General features: G+C 40.5%; 1 protein-coding gene across 1 annotated transcript; it reads right to left on the bottom strand.

Annotated features, from left to right (window-relative positions):
• Positions 1 to 1,905: 1,905 nt before the first annotated feature.
• wscd1b (WSC domain containing 1b) lies at positions 1,906 to 21,129 on the bottom strand. The gene is made up of 8 exons (XM_060909513.1): positions 20,718 to 21,129; positions 20,530 to 20,644; positions 12,214 to 12,398; positions 9,220 to 9,341; positions 8,751 to 8,916; positions 4,625 to 4,789; positions 4,061 to 4,261; positions 1,906 to 2,258 (listed from the first exon to the last, which is right to left on the bottom strand). The coding sequence occupies exons 1-8, from the start codon at positions 21,127 to 21,129 to the stop codon at positions 1,906 to 1,908; spliced, it is 1,719 nt and encodes a 572-aa protein (XP_060765496.1).
• Positions 21,130 to 21,343: the final 214 nt, after the last annotated feature.

Raw genomic sequence — 21,343 nt, forward strand, 5'->3', positions numbered from 1 at the left:
TTCATACTAGAGACCACCGCACAATTAATGAAAAAGCGATGCAAGGGGACCTTTAATATCAATCAGATAACTTTTATAGGGATGTTCTCTCGCTCTCACTGTTTCTGATGAAGAATTCAGCAAAACTAGCAGATGGAAAATTTTGATGTTATGATTCACGGGAGACTTTGAAGTGAGTTTTCATAGCTTTACTGACTTTATTTTTTTTTCAAATCAAACTCATTCATGTAAATAACTATTTTAGAATATAACTGGGGCTGTTTTGATGAAAAATATTGAGATCTTTGTGGTCAGAATATTTTAAAAACCAGAAGTCAGAAATGCAAGTGTTAATTTCAATTCGGTTAATGTGAATTGTTTATTGGATGTGGCTCACACAGTTTTTTTTTTTTTGAGGTTCACAGCTCACAGCTTCCAAGGTGATCATCTATATTCTTTAATATAAACACTAGTAGGCCCTACTTTTGAGAAATACAAAGCCCTACAGAGTACAAAGAGGGTATTTAGAAATAATCTTTTTTTTTTTTACATTTCTTTTTTTCAGTGAGTGCACCAATTTAACGTTTTTACCTAATTAGCATAATTAATACTAATTTTGCATAACATGTTTTTACTAATTTTTCATACTTTTTCAGTATACAACCATCTATGGGCCTGCCAATTTCCATGTACATATCTTGAAAAATAGAAAAGTTATTAAGAAAAAACATTTGATCTCATTGGTTAATGAAGCCCATTTTGGACCATTTGATCCTCATACAGAATATTAGGGCAACTTTCTAAAAATTAAGCCTTTTTTTCCCCCCTCAATATTTAATTTGTAAGATCTCAAGAACGTATAAGCCTATTTTAATTCTGTAAAAAGTATGTTTTGAATTCAATTCTGAATTCAATGAGCAGTTTTAAGCAATTTGGATTGAATTTGAATGTTCACCTGATATGCCAACTGTAGACATACGGTTTGAACTTCAGTGAAAGTTGGTTTGTTGATGTAGTGTTTAGCTCGGTGTATATTAAATGTTCATATCAACGTTTTGAATCAGTTTTATTTATTTAAAACTTTTTCCACCCCTGGATAGTTCAAAGGCAGTGACTCTGCGTTGTTCATGTTGCTCTACTTACTTCAATCTCCAGGACATCTGAGACTGGAAGTGGAATATGTTTGAGCACATCTGGCAGTGATGAGTGGAAACCAGCTGCTTCAGTCACCCTTTTTCAGGATAAAGTGGCAGTTTGGAGAAAAAGATCGATAAATTGTTCTCCTTAACCCAAATGGAGTCGATCCACCAAACCATGGTGTCTGCCACTCAAACTGCCAGACGGATTAAAGCTACAAGGTTCTCACTGAGCGAACACTTGCATCAGAGCGTGTTGATTGGTTAATTACATCAGATTAAGGACACCAAAAAGCACAAATTGCGTGAATACAAGTATAATAAGGTTCACAATCTGCTCATACTGAACATCCTTTAATGACTGATTTATAATCTCACTATCTGGTGAATCTTGTTCCTCTCGAGGCTTCATTTTCTTGCCTTCTGAGGAAGTTTTGCCTCACCACCATCACTTCTGGCTTCTCCTAGATCTAAATCTACTTTCTGGATTTCTATAAAGTTGCTTTGTGACAGCATCTGTTGCTAAAAGCACGAGATAAATTAAATATAATTGAATTGAAGCAAAGATATCATGATTAGAAGTTCAACAGTGGGATTTAATGTTAACAAATTGTTGCCATTTATTCAAGCAACATGATCATAAGGAAAAAGAGCATAAACCACCAGAAGGCCACAAGATGTGTGAGTTAACTGAGAGTTCCCAGGCACTTTTTTTTTTTCCAGTGTATCCTCTCGTCCCATCCTGCAGAGAAAAATCCACCTTCCTCATGCACTAGCTTATTAGCGTTCATCATCTGGGCATGTATTCCTGTGGCAGCCCACTCAGATTTCTGTCCCGGAGAGCACGGTCCACTTCCAGCATGTAGCCGTCTATACGAGTCCTCATGCCCTCTGTGAAGGGGTCGAAAGTGAAACGTCGAGGTCCTGTGCGTTTGAAGTGGCCGTCTCGGTTTCTCTCGGCACACAAGAGTCGTTCTTCAGGAACAGTGACGTTCAGGAAGGCCGTCATAAGCCGGAGCTGGTGGACGAGGTCTGTGAGGAGCTGCTCGTAATGCACCACCAGTAAATGTCTGGAGAACTGCAGCCAAGCCAGCGCGTGAGACGCCCACCATGAGGAGTAGGTCTCCACAAACTCGGGCCACTCTGAGGATGACGGGACGTAATATTAAGAAAGTCACGTGGAGCTCAAATTTCACTAGAAAATCTGGTATGGTATTGACATGCAGGTGTTACTGTATTATAAAATATAAAAGCTATGATGAAAATCAGGGTGGACCTCCCTCCAGGGTTTGGGCAAGTGTCCCATTTCCATATTAATTTTGTTCAGAGTTGAAAGAAAGAAAGAGCACAACTTTATTCATCACACACTTGAAAAGTTGAGTCCAAATTTACGTCAGTATTTACGCACGTTAAGAGTTTAGTATTTCACCAGTATACTGCTGCGTGACTGGTTGTAGCCAGAGGTGGACAGTAACGAAGTACATTTACTTGAGTACTGTACTGTTTTTTTTTTTTTTTTGAAAATTTGACTAACTTCACTACATTTGAAAGACAAATATTGTACTTTTCACCCCACTACATTTCTATCAAGGTCCTCGTTCCTTGTTACTATGAAGCAGCTTTGAAAGTGGATGATTTTTTCCTTTTCTAAAATGTGATTGTTTTTTTCACAGCCCATCAGTAATTGCGAGGGTCACGTCCATAGACTGTGTAAAAATCAAGTTCAGTGATTTCTCAGCAGCATTATTTGAACACGATCAGTTGATGGCAGAGTGGAAAAGGCGGTTCTTCTGGGGAATGCATGCACCCATGAACCCATGTCTCAGTTTTCTGAAAGGATTAAAGATTCGTTTCGTTTTAAATGTTTGTTTCATTTGCCTAAAACGAACCACATCACGGCCTACAAAAACTCACCATCCAACCTGTGGAAGAATATTGAGGTCTGTAAACGTTTTATTCCAAGAGAAAGTTTGCAATGAAGTTGTCTGTGCTTTTTGAGCTAGCGATAACGTTGCAATAGCTATGCAGTCTGGTAAGTCAAATTACTTTCTATGGATTTGCCTGCCAAGTTGCCATAGCCTTGTCCACGGCTAACGTTAACACATGGCTAGTTTTGTTTTGATGTCAGAACACTAACATGCTGCTTTGTGGGGGTGGGTAGGAGTGTTTAAAAAAAAAATGACTGACTCTTTTTGTCAAATCAGTTGCATTTGATTTTGTAACATTTCTACCAGGCATTTATTCTACAGGTTCTACAAGCTAGTTAGTGAATCCAGTAGGTTGCTTCAGAGGCATTCGGTATTGTGAGCGTTGTGGCAATAATGCAACAGTTCGTTGATGGAAAATGTACTTTTAATACTTAAGTATTTTTAAAAGCAGGTACTTCAGTACTTTTAACTTAAGTAAAAATTTGACCGTACAACTTTCACTTAACCAGTGGGATCTGTACTTTGACTTAAGTAATGAAGTTGGGTACTTTGTCCACCTCTGGTTGTAGCTAATGACATGAATCACTGAAAATTTTGTTAAATTATTCAATTTAATGACCTTCCACACTCGCTGATTATTATTATTATTATTATTCGGTTTATAAAATAGCACTTGATCCAGCACACCCTGCCAACAGTTCTATACAACTTAATGAAACCATGAAATAATAAATTGAGTTCATGAATGTGTATGTGTGTGGGATTTTGGCCATTTTATAATTTCATTTAGCAGTTTTGAGTTGCTGAATTAATAAAATAATGCCAACGTTTATTTTACAGCTGAATGCTCAGCCAGCTTGTTCTTTAAACTCTCCGCATGTTTTAGATTTCAGTATATTATTTATTTTCTTCAGAATCATCGTAGGCCAGAACAGTAATTGGCGTAACAGGGTGTGATGATTGAGTAATGCTAAACACTCAACGTCAACACTCAGATTTGTCTTAGTTCATGATTACCGTTACTCTTCCAATGCATTTCTGTGGCATAGCCCAAGTGCCCAGCATTCTTGCGATTAAACTCTGCCACGAGGCAGTGGTACGGGTTCCGAATTAACAGGATGGCTGAATCGAACTTCTTGATCTCCCTCTGCCCGCTCTCATGCGTCTTTACACAGATGGTTCTCCTGCTTTGCCAATAATCCTTCTCTCCTTTAAAGCCTAACAAAGTTGAAAAAAGTGAGATTTTCAGTAAAGGCTTTCAGAAACTTCAGCATTATTAATGGGACAAGAATTACCTCAGAGTATACAAGGTACTGGTCTCTGAATTACGAACATTGTCAATCAAAAAGTCCTTTTTATTTTTATTTTTTAAAGTCGTTTTAAAAAAAATAGTCTTAGGAGGTGTGTCTGGCTGCATGCTATTACCAGTGATAGTAAAATAGAGATAAAATAAAATGACATTTTGTATGTATTTGTGGTAGTGTTTGTTGTATGAAAACAATATTCATAAAATTCCACATGGATCATAACGTTGAACATAATTTTTATTTAATCCCATGACATTAAGTAACAGGGTCTCACCTTTGTTGTACAAAGAGCCATCAAAGTAGTAGCTGCCTGTGTAGTAACCTGTCGCAAGCTCGATGAGGTGCCGCAACCAAGTGTTACCCGCTCCAGGAAAACTGGACAACGCCGTGAGGGAGGATGAGCTCTCGGGTAGAAACATCCTCTCTCTACACTGAGACTCTGACAATACGGGAAATAGGAGCGTGTGTGTAGTGCTGTGTGTTGAAGATGCCATTATTACATTACATCTTATCCAGAGTGACGTACAACGAGTGCAAAAGTCAGGTACATGAAGTGCTGAACTTCTAGACAAGAAAGTTCTAGTGCCAACTGAACACGTAACAGCAATACCAAGTGTAATATGCTGTTGAAATACCAATACTCAAACGGCCAAGGAAACAAACCAACCATATAAAGGAGAACTCAAACCAGCTAAACCCAGGCTAGACTGTACACAGCCTGGGTTGGTCTAGACCAGCGTTTCTCAACCTTTTTTCAGTCACAGCACCCTTCAGAAGTACAGTGGTGCTTGAAAGTTTGTGAACCCTTTAGAATTTTCTATATTTCTGCATAAATATGACCTCAAACATCAGATTTTCACACAAGTCCTAAAAGTAGATAAAGAGAACCCAGTTAAACAAATGAGACAAAAATATTATACTTGGTCATTTATTTATTGAGGAAAATGATCCAATATTACATTTCTGTGAGTGGCAAAAGAATGTGAACCTCTAGGATTAGCAGTTAATTTGAAGGTGAAATTAGAGTCAGGTGTTTCCAATCATTGGGATGACAATCAGGTGTGAGTGGGCACCATGTTTTATTTAAAGAACAGGGATCTATCAAAGTCTGATCTTCACAACACATGTTTGTGGAAGTGTATCATGGCACGAACAAAGGAGATTTCTGAGGACCTCAGAAAAAGTGTTGTTGATGCTCATCAGGCTGGAAAAGGTTACAAAACCATCTCTAAAGAGTTTGGATTCCACCAATCCACAGTCAGAAAGATTGTGTACAATTGGAGGAAATTCAAGACCATTGTTACCCTCCCCAGGAGTGGTAGACCAACAAAGATCACTCCAAGATCAAGGCGTGTAACAGTCAGTGAGGTCACAAAGGACCCCAGGGTAACTTCTAAGCAACTGAAGGCCTCTCTCACATTGGCTAATGTTCATGAGTCCACCATCAGGAGAACACTGAACAACAGTAGTGTGCATGGCAGGGTTGCAAGGAGAAAGCCACTGCTCTCCAAAAAGAACATTGCTGCTCATGTTTAGTTTGCTAAAGATCATGTGGACAAGCCAGAAGGTTATTGGAAAAATGTTTTGTGGATGGATGAGACCAAAATAGAACTTCTTGGTTTAAAAGAGAAGCGTTATGTTTGGAGAAAGGAAAACACTGAATTCCAGCATAAGAACCTTATCCCATCTGTGAAACATGGTGGTGGTAGTATCATGGTTTGGGTCTGTTTTGCTGCATCTGGGCCAGGACGGCTTGCCATCATTGATGGAACAATGAGTTCTGAATTATACCAGCGAATTCTAAAGGAAAATGTCAGGACATCTGTCCATGAACTGAATCTCAAAAGGTGGGTCATGCAGCAAGACAACAACCCTCAGCACACAAGTCATTTCTACCAAAGAATGTTTAAAGAAGAATAAAGTTTATGTTTTGGAATGGCCAAATCAAAGTCCTGACCTTAATCTAATCAAAATGTTGTAGAAGGACCTGAAGCGAGCAGTTCATGTGAGGAAACCCACCAAGATCCCAGAGTTGAAGCTGTTCTGTATGGAGGAATGGGCTAAAATTCCTACAAGCCAGTGTGCAGAACTGATCAACAGTTACCGCAAACGTTTAGTTGCAGTCACTGCTGCACAAGGGGGTTATACCAGATACTGAAAGCAAAGGTTCACATACTTTTGCCAGTCACAGATATGTAATATTGGATCATTTTCCTCAATAAATAAATGGCCAAGTATAATCTTTTTGTCACATTTGTTTAACTGGGTTCTCTTTATCTACTTTTAGGACTTGTGTGAAAATCTGATGATATTTTAAGTCATATTTATGCAGAAATATAGAAAATTCTAAAGGGTTCACACTTTCAAGCACCACTGTATGCAAATTCTCAAGGCATCCCCATATAAAATATACGCAGTCACGCTGACCATATGCTGACCCCAGCAGTGACGTTGTGACATGGGAAGGGGGGTCGCGAGACAAATTTTGATGATGCATGAGGTGGCGATGATCTGCATTAGTGTAACTATCTCATCTCATCTCATTATCTCTAGCCGCTTCATCCTTCTACAGGGTCGCAGGCAAGCTGGATCCTATCCCAGCTGACTATGGGCGAAAGGCGGGGTACACCCTGGACAAGTCGCCAGGTCATCACAGGGCTGACACATAGACACAGACAACCATTCACACCTACGGTCAATTTAGAGTCACCAGTTAACCTAACCTGCATGTCTTTGGACTGTGGGGGAAACCGGAGCACCCGGAGGAAACCCACGCGGACACGGGGAGAACATGCAAACTCCGCACAGAAAGGCCCTCGCCGGCCCCGGGGCTCGAACCCAGGACCTTCTTGCTGTGAGGCGACAGCGCTAACCACTACACCACCGTGCCGCCCTAGTGTAACTATTGTTTTTTGGAATTTTAATTCATTTTATTTATTTCAATGTTAAAATATATAATTTTTTGACGGCACACCAACGAAGCCAGACGGCACCCCAGGGTGCCGCGGCACCCCGGTTGAGAGAGGCTGGTCTAGACCACAGTGTAGTTACACAGTGGGCAGGGAAGAAGGGGAGAGGTGTAGCCTGAAGGGGAGTCTTCAGGCCGTGCTTGGAGGTGGTCAGGGAGTCAGCAGTTCTGACCTCAATGGGAAGGTCATTCCACCAACGGGGGACCAGAACAGACAGGAGTCTTGAACGGGCTGGGCAGGAGCAGAGAGCAGGAGGGGCCATGTATTTATCTCTTTATTACGAGAGCCATGATGTCCTCCAGATGAAAGACGTGTGACAATGATTACCAGTGTGGTGACATTTAACTGCTTCTCTGTGATTTTTTTTTTTTTAAATCAAACAGCTTTTATTTGAAAAATTAAACAAGACCATCAATGATGGTGTAGCTCGTTCCGTCTAGTCTAGGAGGAGTGATCTAAAGTGGGCCACCTTGCACAATAAATGTTGTAAGCTATATACACTATATACAAGATATATAGAAGCTGTATACACCCTAGGAATACCGACCTATTTGCCAGAAAGAATCCAAAACGGCGAGGAACTGGCCGAGAAGCGTTTTAAATTTTTTTTAAGTGCTCATTAAGGCTTAGTCCATAACTTCATTTAATATTTGTAATTCAGCAAATCTGGGTAGAAGTTATATGCACCCTAGGCACCCCTACCTTCATGCCAGAAAGAATCAAAATCGGTGAAGAATTGAGGGAAAAGAAGCGATTTGTGTGGAAACTGTTTGTTAGAGATTAATTACTCCATATCTTCATTATTAATTGCAATTATGTAAATTTGGGTAGAAGCCATATGCAGCCCAGGCAGACCTACCTTCCTGCCAAAAAAGAATAAAAATCAGTGAAGAACTGATGGAGAACTGGTGATTTTTGTGAAATGTGGATGCCGCCGGATGGACGACGGACAACACATGATGGCAAAACTCATCGCTCGTTGGCCGGATGAGATGATAATCTAGGTTATTTCACAAAGGTAGTTAGAATTAAGATTAGGGATGAGGTTATGGTTAGATTTATTTTTGTCATTTTTATTTTAAAAGGTTTTGTTTCCATGGTCTCACCCGTTCTCTTATTAATTTCCACATAAATCAACCTTTTTGAAAAAGAAATAGATGTTCATAATAAAATGGTAGTCAATGCGAATGGGATATTTGAGACTCGCACGATGAGAAAGTAAACCTAAAAGTCACTTTCGGAACAGCAATAGTGTGCACTAATTAGTACATCTGGAGAGAGTATTAAATTTGCAGAAGTCCATTTCCTCCAGGTAATACAAGGCTAAAATATACAATTCACTCGGTTTTAGTAATAGGTTATTCCAAGTATAAGAGCAAAAGTTATTTGTGACCTGAGTAAACACAGGGCCTGTGTGTGTGTGTGTGTTACCTAGCACAGGTGTGCTGTACACCTGTAAGTAGTCTGCGTTGGAGGTGTGGTTTGTCGCTTTGCCCTGCCCACACAGCTGGCTGTCTACATTCTTCTGCATAAGGAGAAAAGTGGAGGTGTGGCCACAGAGACAGTCCCGCCCCCTCAGTACAGCCAGAGGCAGCTCCTGAGTGGGTCAGAATATTACACCCTATAATCATACTGTCATGGATTCAGACTGCAAAAACAAAAATACAAACTAATGAGACTATATAAATCCATTTCTCATTAAAGCTCCATTATGCCTTCTCTGGCAAAAACGAGTGATTGTGCACAGAGAGAACAGAGCTTCATTTCTGTGTAAGACTTGGGGGGGAGAAGCTGTTGAATCACAAAGGGCTATTGATTGACGATGGCCTCTTTTGAAGTAAGTACAAAGGAGGCGAACTGAAACGCTGCAGCGAGCGAGTTCAAGGACGTGGGATCCAACCTGATCAGTGCACATCTCCACACACAGCTGTGAGGTCACATTATGCTGGCCAGCATGGAGCAGGAAACCAGCGCTGATGTTCTTTTGGGTGTGGAAGCAGCCATGATAGTGGACATTTCTGTCTGAGAGAGAGAGGTTGAAACAATTATCAGAGCAAATTTGACTGTAAGTGCATGTTTTCTTGCAGATTTGTACACTGTTATATGGCTCTTTCTCTGATCAGGGGTTACAAATGCCATATGCCAGGTAGGGTCACATGGCCCTAAATTGTCTGCTACTTTTTCCTGCTTCACCGTGACCCAATTCAAGATACTACGTCATGCATCACGTGGTGGGCTTTCCCCATTCGCGCAACGCATTGTGGGATACAAATTTGAAACAGGAGAGAAAAATGGAGGACGCGAGTGTGTGAATGAAACGTGAAACAGTGACTACAGTAACGGAAAGCGAGAAGAAAAGACGTTATGTTGCGAAGGAAAGGAAACGCAGGACCAAACTAATAAATATCAGCAGTCAGCGAGCACCTTGGTGTGATCAGCTGTTCGTTTGGTGACAGAATGATGTAACTGTTGGTGCACGGGCAAAGGTAAACCTGTAGATGGCAGTAATGCAACACTGTGGATGCCAGCTGCCGTAAAACCCAAAAGAAGACGACGACAACGCCGCAAAGTAAACACGCACACACCAGACTTCCTCTGTCTGCTTGACTGCGCAAAGCAAGCGATTTCATGCATATTATTTGCTCGGGAATCCCCTCAACTTAAAAAAAATAACTTCCCAGCCACAGAATGGCTGGATTTATTTTGTGAGATATTACAGAAATAAACCTGTATCACACTGACCACATTTCAGAGGGAACTAAATTTTACCGATTTTATGAAATCGAAAGGCCATCTCATTTTAAGAAGAGTTCCTATATTCCCCTATGCGAAATCATGATGACTATTTTTGTAAATCTTTTGGCTCAAAAATTAGCGTCCAGGTCACAAGCGTGACGCCAGAATTTCATGGTTTTCAATGTGGTCTCCTGCACAGCACAGTGGGAGAGTTCTCTTCTCTCCCCCTTATGATGTATATACCAGGGTACTATAACTATTAATTATAAACCATATTTAAAGCTCTCCTTGCAGTTTAAAATTTTGAGTGGCATGTCACAAAGTAGTAACCCCTTATCATAGAAAGAGCCATGTACAGTTGAGTGCATTAGAATGAAGCAACGTCTGAAACGTAACGCTTTTTTTTTTTTTGGGTACAAATTAAATATTTTGTCTTCTAGATTTTATCCAAAACTTATTTTCATTTCATGGCATTTCTATATGTATTCTATGTTGGTATCTTTTTCATACCTATTTTGGTTAATACTCTGTTATTGCTTGGAGAGTGAAGGTGTTAAATGTAAACAGGTGTGATGCAGCAGAGAGAAGTGTAAATGTGTGAGGGACGGCTATGGAGAGAAAAACAGTGGACATATTGTTAAATACATTCCTGTGAAATAAATCTGCATCTTCCCACATATACACATGCGATTTCTTATGAAACTGAGTGTGTGTTTGTGTGTGTGTGTGTGTGTGTGTGTGTGTGTCTGCCTGCCTGCATATGTTTGGGAGTGCAGAGTATACCTCTATCAACTCACTCCAGATTTATTGGAACCTTTCATGAGAGTAGGCAAAAATAGTTGGATAAAAATCAATCATTCAAATTTTTTTTTCTTGACCATTTGAAGAAATTACTTGTTTTGTCTAACAAACGCAAACAACTTCATAAAATATAATGTACTATTTAAAAAAAAAACCTGTTTTCTCTCAGTAACATGTATGGCAAAGAAATTAATTATTACGCAAATTAATTTAAAGGTACTGACTGACTGCAAAGTCATCTGAAATTTTTTTTTTATTGTGCATGGCATTTTCAAGAACAATATCATGCGGATGAGATGTGATTATTTTGATGTCCTGAGGGTTGCTTTTCTCCATTTTGGGACCGTTTTCCTCCCTCTTGAGGTAAACAGTATGGCCCGACACAAGGAAACAGCTGAATGGGGGGGGGAGGAGCTTTAACTAATTAGCATAACTATGGAACTGCGTCACAAGAAGATGGTGACACGCGGAAAACATCGTGACTCTGCATCAACCTCAGAGTTTTGAGTCGCAGGGATGTAATGCAGAGATGGTTGACCTTCGTGAATAGATCCATGTAACAAAAGACAAATATATTTTTCTCTGTAACTGCTTTTGTGTTCTCGTTTCTTTCTCTGTAAGATCAAAACATTAGGTGTATAACGTCATACCCATGACCATGGAGTCGAGCCCATGCATTCTAAGGCTAAGATTGCTAAGCGCTAGCTGGAATGATTTAGTTATCTGTCCAGAAAATGACACGTCACATAACCTTTCTTTTCACCTGGCTTTTAGCTGACAGGAGCGCGGAGTCCGCCATGTTTGCCCATGTTTGTTTAAGTGTAGGTCAAACAGGCCCCACGGTGGTCACGATATTGTTGCTCACTTGCTTCGGCAATCTCTGGAATCGTAAAACGCGGAACGCTTTTTATCTCGGCAAAACATTTACACACAGGATACTGTGTGTGTGTGTGTGTGTGTGTGTGTGTGTGTGTGTGTGCGCGCGCGCGCACAGCAGCGCAACATCTCGAAACTCTAACAGTGATGGAACATTTTGCCCGGAATTCAACTTTGCAGTCCGAACCTTTTAATTATATTGTGTACATTTTATGAGGAGTAATTCTGAAAATGAATTTAAATTTAAAAATCAAATTAAATGAAGGCCTGGAAATACTAAATGAATCTTGAGTACTGTATTAATTTTATTTGCAGATGTTTTCATTCTAAATAGTTTGATTTCAGTATCTAAAAATGGTGCCTTTTATACTAGCTTTGAATCAGTCCTGTTTCCCTGGGGAATAATTGAGGTTGCACACACATGTAATATCCCCTTTATGCAGTATACCCTATAAGTGAAGGTTCAGTCTGGCAAACTCACATCTCCTGTGGCCAGGAAGTCCCTCCTCCACTTTGTAGATTGACAGCCTGGCCACGCCTCCACACAGCGAGTCCCTTTCGGCCCTGCAGCTCAGGTTGCAGTCCTCGCTCCGGGCCTGAGGGGCGCCAATCCGGTTTCCACAGTGACACTCTGTACCATATTCTAATCCAGCAAACCGGTAGCCGCTGTGAGAGGGAGAACGCAGTACTGATCTGGCTGTTGGATACCTTTATCCACAAGCAAAATGGATAAACCTTGTATTTTTTGTTTCAAAATGGTACGACAGGAATCAGTGGCTCCATGTTGTTCATTATATATACGTTCACTGACCATCCACCTCAAGGTTGTGCATTCTGAGATGCTTTTCTGCTCACTGTGGTTATAAAGAGTGGTGATTAGCTCATCCCGCCGACAGGTGATGAGTTCATACTGTCGTCCACATTTCACAAAAATCACTTCTCTCTCTCAATTTTTCACCGATTTTTATTTATTTTGGCAGGAAGGTAGGTCTGCCTGGGGTGCATATAGCTTCTACCCAAATTTGCATAATTGCAATTAATAATGAAGATATGGAGTAATTAAGCCCTAACGAGCAGTTCCCACACAAATTGCTTCTTCTCCCTCAATTCTTCACCGATTTTGATTCTTTCTGGCATGAAGGTAGGGGTACCTATGGTGCATATAACTTCTACCCAGATTTGATTTCTTATGGGGCCGGACTGAGCTATGCTGTCACTGACTGACTGACTTGTTTGAATTACCGTAGCCTTTCTGTCAGCTCAAACCAATGTAGCCAATCTCTTTGGACTTCTGTCATCAACATGGTGTTTCTGGTTGTAGAACTATCAGTCACTGGATGTTTTTTGCACCATTCTGAGTAGAGACTGTTGACTGTGTGTCATCAGTTTCTGAAATGCTCAAACCAGACCATCTGGCAGCAACAACCACACCATAGACAAAGTCACCGAGATCACATTTGTTCATTCTGAGGTTTGACATGAACCTCATTCACTGAATCTCTTGACCTGTATATCTGACTTTTATGCATTGTGCTGCTGCTACATCATTGGCTTAAGAAATAATTGCATGAATAAGCAGGTGTAGAGGTGTTCTGGGGCGGCACGGTGGTGTAGTGGTTAGGCCAAAAAAAAAAAAAAAAGTGTTTCCGGTTACGTAGATTTCAAAACTAGGGTCGGTAGGCAGGCATTTTTTTTTTTTGAATAATTTTTTTCAAGATGGCTGCCATAACTTGTATTTAGACAGGAGTAACTTCACAAAATATAATGAATTTCTTTGCAGGTCACCTGAGTTACCACCTTCTGATGAATCTGATGCAGCATGAGACACCTTTTAACATGAATTTTTCTGTAAATATAACAGCTCAATACACCATGAGAGAGAGAGAGCAGCCCCGCCCCTCTCTGCTCCCTGAGTGGAGCTCATCGCCTTGGTAACAGTGCAGGGAAAAGACACAATATAACAAGTAAAGAGCGCTTTTTCTCAGAGTTCCCTCTCCTCGAACAACGCTGATTTACACGGAAACGAAAGGAGCTATTCACAAAATTCTTTTACATTGAGTGCTACAAGGCTCCCATGAACACAGTAATGTAATTTTTTTTGTCCCTAGTGTAAAAAATGTGGACACTAGAGCGAGTTAAAAACAAGTGACTTTTCTGATTTTGCAGTAAAAGCGCTGCCACGTTTATAATATGAGTCTATGGGAGAGCGCGGCTGTCCTCTCCTCACTTTCAGGCTTCTCATTCAAAAACTGTAAATCCTATCGCTCAGGTAGACACTTGTCTTGATTCACACAATGTGTGACTACAACTTTTGAGAAAGTTGTGTGTGTAGAGTGAAAATTGTGGCTGAGAAAACAGTTTAAATGAAAAAGTTAGAGCTTTTTTTTTTCAAGCTGCCTCCACTCTAAACTCCTGAGCTCCACTGGTGTGTAACGCAATAGACACCCATTATAAAGCCGGAATTTCTCCAGATTTGCTCATGGTGTTTGATCTGTGACTGATCAAAAAGTATAGAACCTAGCAAAAAAGTTGAATGCCAGATCCACACAGGAGAATTTTGTCTCCGTTTTAAAGTTTGAATCATGTCTCTAGGTGAAAGACAAAATAAGCGTTCTCTCTGCTTCTGTTCCCTCCGATGACCCCGACACACTACTGCCTCCGCCGAGTGCGCACGCGCATACACCGCATGTCGGGGCCGCGGATGAGTTACTCTCCCTTGATCAACAAAGTCTGCGGGGAATTTGTGGTTATTATCGGTACAAACAGCGCGCATCACAACTTAAATGAGTGCGGTTCAGTTTGACATTATTGTTAGTCCGTTAGATAAACATTTAATTTTATTAAAATCGAAAATTAATATTTAGAGCCTGTGGGCTACAAAAATAATAGTCATTAAAGTAGCCGGCTAGACTTGTGTAGTCGGCTGTATGGCCGGCAGCCGGCGCTTGTGGAAAGCCCTGATTTTCCCAGTGAGTGACAAAAACTTCCGGTTCACGCGGTTGGGTTATATGGAAAAGTCGCGACTGGGAAAAAAACGAAAAAAAAGTTTAGGGTCGGGCGGTACGGATTAGGGTCGGTCAGGTAACCGGAAACACACACACTTTTTTTTTTTTTTGGCCTTAGTACTGTTGCCTCACAGCTAGAAGACTCTGGGTTCGAGCCCAGGGGCCAACGAGATCCTTTCTGTGTGGAGTTTGTGTATTCTCACCGTGGGTTTCCTCTGGGTGCTCGGGTTTCCCCTACAGCCCAAAGAATGGGGTTAGGTTAACTAGCTACTCTAAATTGCCCATGTGTGTGAATGGTTGAGAGGAGAAAACCTCTATAATAATTCAGTAGAAGGGAAACCAATACCCTAGAAACTCTGATGGAAGTCAGAGCAGCCATGTCACTGTAGTGACATGCCAAAAAAAAAGTGTGTATGTGAGATATGAGAGAGAGAGAGAGAGAGAGGTATTCCTTTTATAAGTGGCTGGTGAATGTAAAAGTACAACCACATGTGTTGATTGTAAACTAAATATTTTATAGTATATATTTTTGACAGCTCAACAGAATAACCAACAGATTTAAACCTGGCTTCAGTTTGGGTTTGGGAGGTGGATGTTCTGCTGTCCTGTTCAGTATAGCCCATTTTCCAACCTTTTTTTTAATTTTATTTTTTTTATTACCGAGATTACAGAATCCTGAACAGTGTCCTTATGCGATTGTGTGGTCAGTGGTTTGGTTGTACGCCACTCTTGTGAGTACTCTGTGACCAACTTCTGCAGTTTATACAGTAATTCTATCCTTTCACTTGTGACAGCTGGGTCTGAGAGTGGACATTCATTATTAAGCAACATCTCCAGCAACCTGAGTTGGAAAGGTATTCTCCTGAGAGCTTTCTTTTTACTCGGTAGTCTTGCTGAGTGGGCTGCACACTGCCACGTCTCTGTGGATGCCATTAGTCTTGCCTACACGACTTCCTGTTACTTTCTAGCAAATTAACTAATTATCTTTAACATTGTGCGGGTTTTGAACAATTGGAGCTTTTTCTTCCTGAACTTTCCTCTCACCCAGATGTAGATTTGAAACGCTGTGTGTTACATTAACATCACTTCCTCGGTTAATTAAAAATGGAGTCAAATGATTGATTGATTAATAAATTACTCATTTTGTTTCAAGTGGCCAGTCAGTTACATTTACAGCTTTTACGACTACATAATAACCAGAACAACCATGACTGTGATGGAGATCATCGGTTAGTGTCATGCCATTTTAAAAAAGCAATACAGTCAGGAACACATCACTGGGTATACATCACAGACTAAGGTATTAGGCAGAGACCCGTCCACCCGTAAATTTGACGGGCAATTGCCGATTTCAACGGGCAAGTATACACACAGACGGATACTGAAACGGACGATAATGCCGAAAATTTTCGCACATGAATACTCCCACATGTCATCCGATAAATCCAGTTATGTTCCGCCCACACACGGACTGGCCATCGGGAGTAGCGGGAGTTTTCCCGGTGGGCTGGTGGTTCAGCGTGGGCCGGCGGAGAAAAAAAAAAAAAAAAAACAGTTGCGCGCTGGCCTTTAATATGATAAGCAATGTTAACAGTTTCTTTAACAAACTGTTAACATTGCTTATTACAGTTGCGCGCTGGCCTTTAATATGATAAGCAATGTTAAGTTTCTTTAACAAACTGTTAACATTGCTTATTACAGTTGCGCGCTGGCCTTTAATATGATAAGCAATGTTAACAGTTTGTTAAAGAAACTGTTAACATTGCTTATCATATTAAAGGCCAGCGCGCAACTGTTTTTTTTTTTTTTTTTTCTCCGCTGGCCCACACTGAACCACCGGCCCACTGGGAAAACTCCCGCTACTCCCGATGGCCAGTCCGTGTGTGGTTCCGCCATCATTTACAAATCGTAAGAAACACAGTTTAATACGAAAAATACTGAAAACTTGAAATGAAAAATCAGAATATTTCATCGTTTCCGCCATTTTGGCCCGCACTGAATCTTGTAACATGCGGACTGAATAAATCGCGAATTCTGATTGGTCGAAAATTGCCAAACACCCTGCGTTGTAGTTTCCTCTTTCTTGGCGGGAGAACCGCATTTTTTTTTGCTGACTCACTCTTCTGGATCAAGATGAATCCCAACAAACGCCCCAAATTGAATGTGACAAAAACTGATTCGTTTTTCCACAAAAAGACAGAAAAGGTATGTGTGATACATTGATTAACAAGGGGGTTTCATTGGGGTATGGTAAAATAGAATACTGTTGGTTTTTTTTTTTTTTATTAAATACTGTAACTAGATCAAAAGATTATATACAATTCATTGTTGTTTATTTTCTTTTCACTTTTGTTACCAAATCAAACACCATACATACATCTGATACATTCAGGAGTGAAACTGAAAAAAATACAAAGTAAAAATATGCAATATTTCTGATCAAAAATTACACGCCATTTCACCCTGAAAATGTCCTAGAATGCAGGAAATGAAGTCTAAATTTCAAAAATTTTCTGGGGGGCATGCCCCCAGACCCCCCTAGAGGGACTTCGCGCCTGCGGCGCTCGTCTTCGCACCTGCGGCGCTTATCAGGATTATATAAAATATTATTTTTGACTGGTAAATTTCTTTTTCTGCCTAATACCCTATCACAGACCCTGGGGGATCTTTGAGAACCAACGCTCTAATCTAATGGATACTTAAGAAATGTATATATTTTCTGGAGTTAAAAAAAAAAAAAAACCACCTGAACAGCATGCAGCTTGATTCATCTCCCACCATCTGAGCCAGAGAAAGTTTTGCCCTGCTCTGTGAGACAATGAGCTTTTATGTTTCAATGGTATTAATTATGTATCACTGGCAGAGCAGACAGCATGGTTCTGGATGACATTTCTTTACTTTTTCTGGCTTTGAATCAGAGCAGTGATGCTGACAGTGCAATTATATCCAAGACAAATACGTTCCATTTCTGAGATGAGTATTAAGCTTTTGTGGCAATTTGCCTACGAGTGATCAGGATGTTTTTAGTGTGCTTTGGGCTGTCAAAGCCTTTGAGCATGCTGAATGTTTTGTAAAGCAAATAAAAGATGTGTGCACACGCACACACATATATTCTGGTACAGCCCCAACACGTGTACGTGTGTGTGTGTGTGTGTGTATGTATTCTGGCACCTGTGCCTGCTGACCAACACTGCCTGCATTCTCCCTCACTTGCTCAAAACAATCCAACATTTGTAACTCGTTCCCACGGTGCTGATAATGACGCCTTGTAATAACGCGTCATACAGCTCTAAGCAACTGCACAACAGATAGAGATTTCAGAACCAGTCACTGTACAAGATGAATTCTATAACACTGTGCTGTAATGTGTGTTCTTCATGAAGATCCTCTAATGATCGACCTACGATGAAAGAAAATGACTCTGTACAGCATCAATCAGTTTCTGCAAAAAACATTCTTCTCAGTGATTTCTCTGTTCAGTAGTATTCTTTACTTATGTTTTGCCATCAACCCTACCATATGTAAAGGTAGCCTGCCTTTCAGATTTTCAAGTGTAGATCACAAAAATAATTTTCCCCGACACCCAATTATTTTTGTTTAGTGGACCGAAAGCTACTGAATTCGAATCACAGACTTCCAATTTTATTAGTTTTTTTTAAATAGAAGAATTAATTAATTTAAGGCCAAGTGGCCCTAAATTCTCCGCTATTTTTTCCTGCTTCACCATGACCCAATTCAAGATACATCATGCATCACATGGTGGGCTTTCCCCGTTCACACAAGGCATTATGGGATACAAATTTGAAACAGGAGAGAAAAATGGAGGACGCGAGTGTGCGAATGAAATGTGAAAGACTGACTACAGTAACAGAAAGCGAGAAGAAAAGACGTTATGTTGCGAAGGAAAGGAAACGCAGGACCAAACTAATAAATATTGGTGCTCAGCGAGCACCTCGGTGTGATCAGCTGTTCATTTAGTGACAGAATGATGGAACTGTCAGTGCACGCTCAAAGGTAAACCTGCGCATACGGACTTCCTCTGTCTGCTTGACTGTGTGAAGCGAGCAATTTCATGCACATGATTTGTTCGGGAATCCCCTCAAATTAAATAACTTCCTAGCCACAGAATGGCGTGGTTTTTTTTTTTTTTTTGAGATATTACAGAAATAAGTATCACAAGGACCAAATTTCAGAGGGAACTAAATTTCACCGATTTTTATGAAATTGAAAGGCCGTCTCCCTTCAACAGTTATTCCATGAAATCGAGTCGTACATGAGCTGACAGCCGACGAGGCGCGTGGCACAGAGTTATCTATAAGCCATGTATGAGATTGAGTGGAATAACTGTTAATATCCAAATTCACTGGATTTTAAGAAACGGAGCATTTTTATTTTTTTGCAAGTTCGATAAATAAAAACTTTATGTAAAATGTACAAAATCATTTCCGCTTAGAATGTAAACAAACCGACGAAATGACAGGAGAAATTTGTGAAATGCGATAATTCTTGAAAAAATAAAGAGATACGTTCTTACCATCAAATACTTTTTTATTCCATTTTTAAATTTTTTTGGGGGGATTTTCTTCTTCAGGGTTTTTTGGCAGTTGACAAACCAACTTAAAGGTGCATTACCACCACCGACTGGGCTGGAGTGTGGAACAGGAGATATGGGGGGGGGGACTACGTCCTTTTATTTCTGTTTCTTTTAAATACTTGATCACAATTTTTGGGGTTTTGTTTTCGAGTAGAGTTTTATTTTGTCCTTTGTTGGTTCAGCAACACGCTCCACCATTTTGTTTTTCTCTACTCACGGTATATGAGCCGATATCCTAGTAGTAGCCAGTCAGAGTGCGCGATTGCTCATATCCAGTGAAATGTGGATAGAATAATTGTAGTTGTCCTGTGAATTTGGCGTTATACTAAACTGTCCACCTATTGGTGGAGTTTAGATTTGTGTCATCGCAGCTCTCAAACGTACCCCTTTTCAACCAACAGGGAATGGGTTCTGTTCTGGTTCACTCACCAAATTTTGAACCATTACCGAAAATTGGTTTGGAGCCTGAAAACCAAAATGGTCTCAAATGGAACCAAAATGTAGCTAGTTTTTCTAGCACGAACCATGCTGCTGAAAATCAGTGGGTATGTCAGTTTGGAGAGGAATCAGAAATCAGCAATGGAGAACACAATGGAAAAGGATACATCTACAAGAAAAATGGAGTGAAAACGAATACCTGCAAAAACAAAACAAAAGCTCACAGGTAATTGCTGCACTCTATCTTGCTACGACTACTGTTTACTACTGGTTATGAATTGTGCCACTCCCTCTGTTCATGACGCATCCTTAATTACAACGGTTTGGCTCGAAACTGGTGAAAACGTGGGCTGGTTCGCTAGCAGGCACCAAGGTTCAACAAATCCTGAACGGAACTGGTTCAAGATTTACGACACGGTCAGAACTTTGTTGCTGACGATTTCAACTCATGAGCCAAAAATTGTACACTGTAAACCTGGCTATAATAGCGTCTTACTTATAACAAGGAATAATTTAACATCTTTCACTTGGTGATGAACTTGGTAGTAATTTTTATAATTGTTATTAAATATTAGTTGTTTTATAATTAAGCACAGCTCACTATTCGTCCTAAAGGCTGTGCAGTACGCCACATGCTTATAATTCGTTGTTAAGTGCCGATGATTGGTTTCTAGCATAATAACTTATGAACATGGGCTTCATAAAGAGTGTTACCAAACACTGATTTGTCTCCTATTCAATATTTCAGTCCTGTGCGTACCTTTCAGAGCAGGTGTCGTGACACAAGGAGCTGGTCATTTTTCGGAAGTCGTAAAGTACGGTTCCTCCAAGTGCATGTTGTTTGTCGTCATTTACGAAGCATCCGATGTAGATTCCTTAAGAGAATAATTAATGTGAAAGTTCTGAGAGCAAGTAAAATTAGACATTTTAACATGATTCCTCTCGTACCTTTATGCCTGGTCTCCCTGTTTGATGGACTGCGTTCTGCCGAGTTCTCTTGGTCTGTTCTCCGGCCCTGAATCCAGTGTCGTCTCAGATGTCTAATCTTCAGGTTCCGAGACATGAATCGTTCTCGATCTGCTGTACTTCCTGACAAATCCGGATTATTCTCCACATCCTGAATTATCGTGGCTCCAGGTCTCCTGTGGTGCCAGCGAACACTCGGTGCCTGCAGGGATCTTGGGGGCAATGGTACAGAGGAGGATAACGAGGGTGGATAGGTTCCTTTTTGAAACAAGGCCACATTGGAACGCTGGAGCAGCAGCACACTTCCTGCCATGATGTAAGCCACACCCAGGAAAAGAAACAGCAGCTGGGCCTGTTTTAAAAAGCGTTGCAGTCTGTAGAAGGTTTTTGCCATGCTTTCAACTCGATCACCACTGTTTTTTAAAAAAACAAAACAAAAAAGAAACCACAAAGATGATTTCATGTTCTCTTCATCAAACACTTTCTGGTTCTGCCTGCTAAAAGTTTCCAGCTAAAGGGCTCCAGTTTTCAGAAAATGCACAATGTCTTGAAAACACTTGATGAACCTTGAACAAAGGGAAACTTAGTTTCTCAGGATCTCCATCAGA

Source organism: Neoarius graeffei, chromosome 25 (assembly GCF_027579695.1).
Source record: "Neoarius graeffei isolate fNeoGra1 chromosome 25, fNeoGra1.pri, whole genome shotgun sequence".
NCBI classification, from domain to species: Eukaryota; Metazoa; Chordata; class Actinopteri; order Siluriformes; family Ariidae; genus Neoarius; species Neoarius graeffei.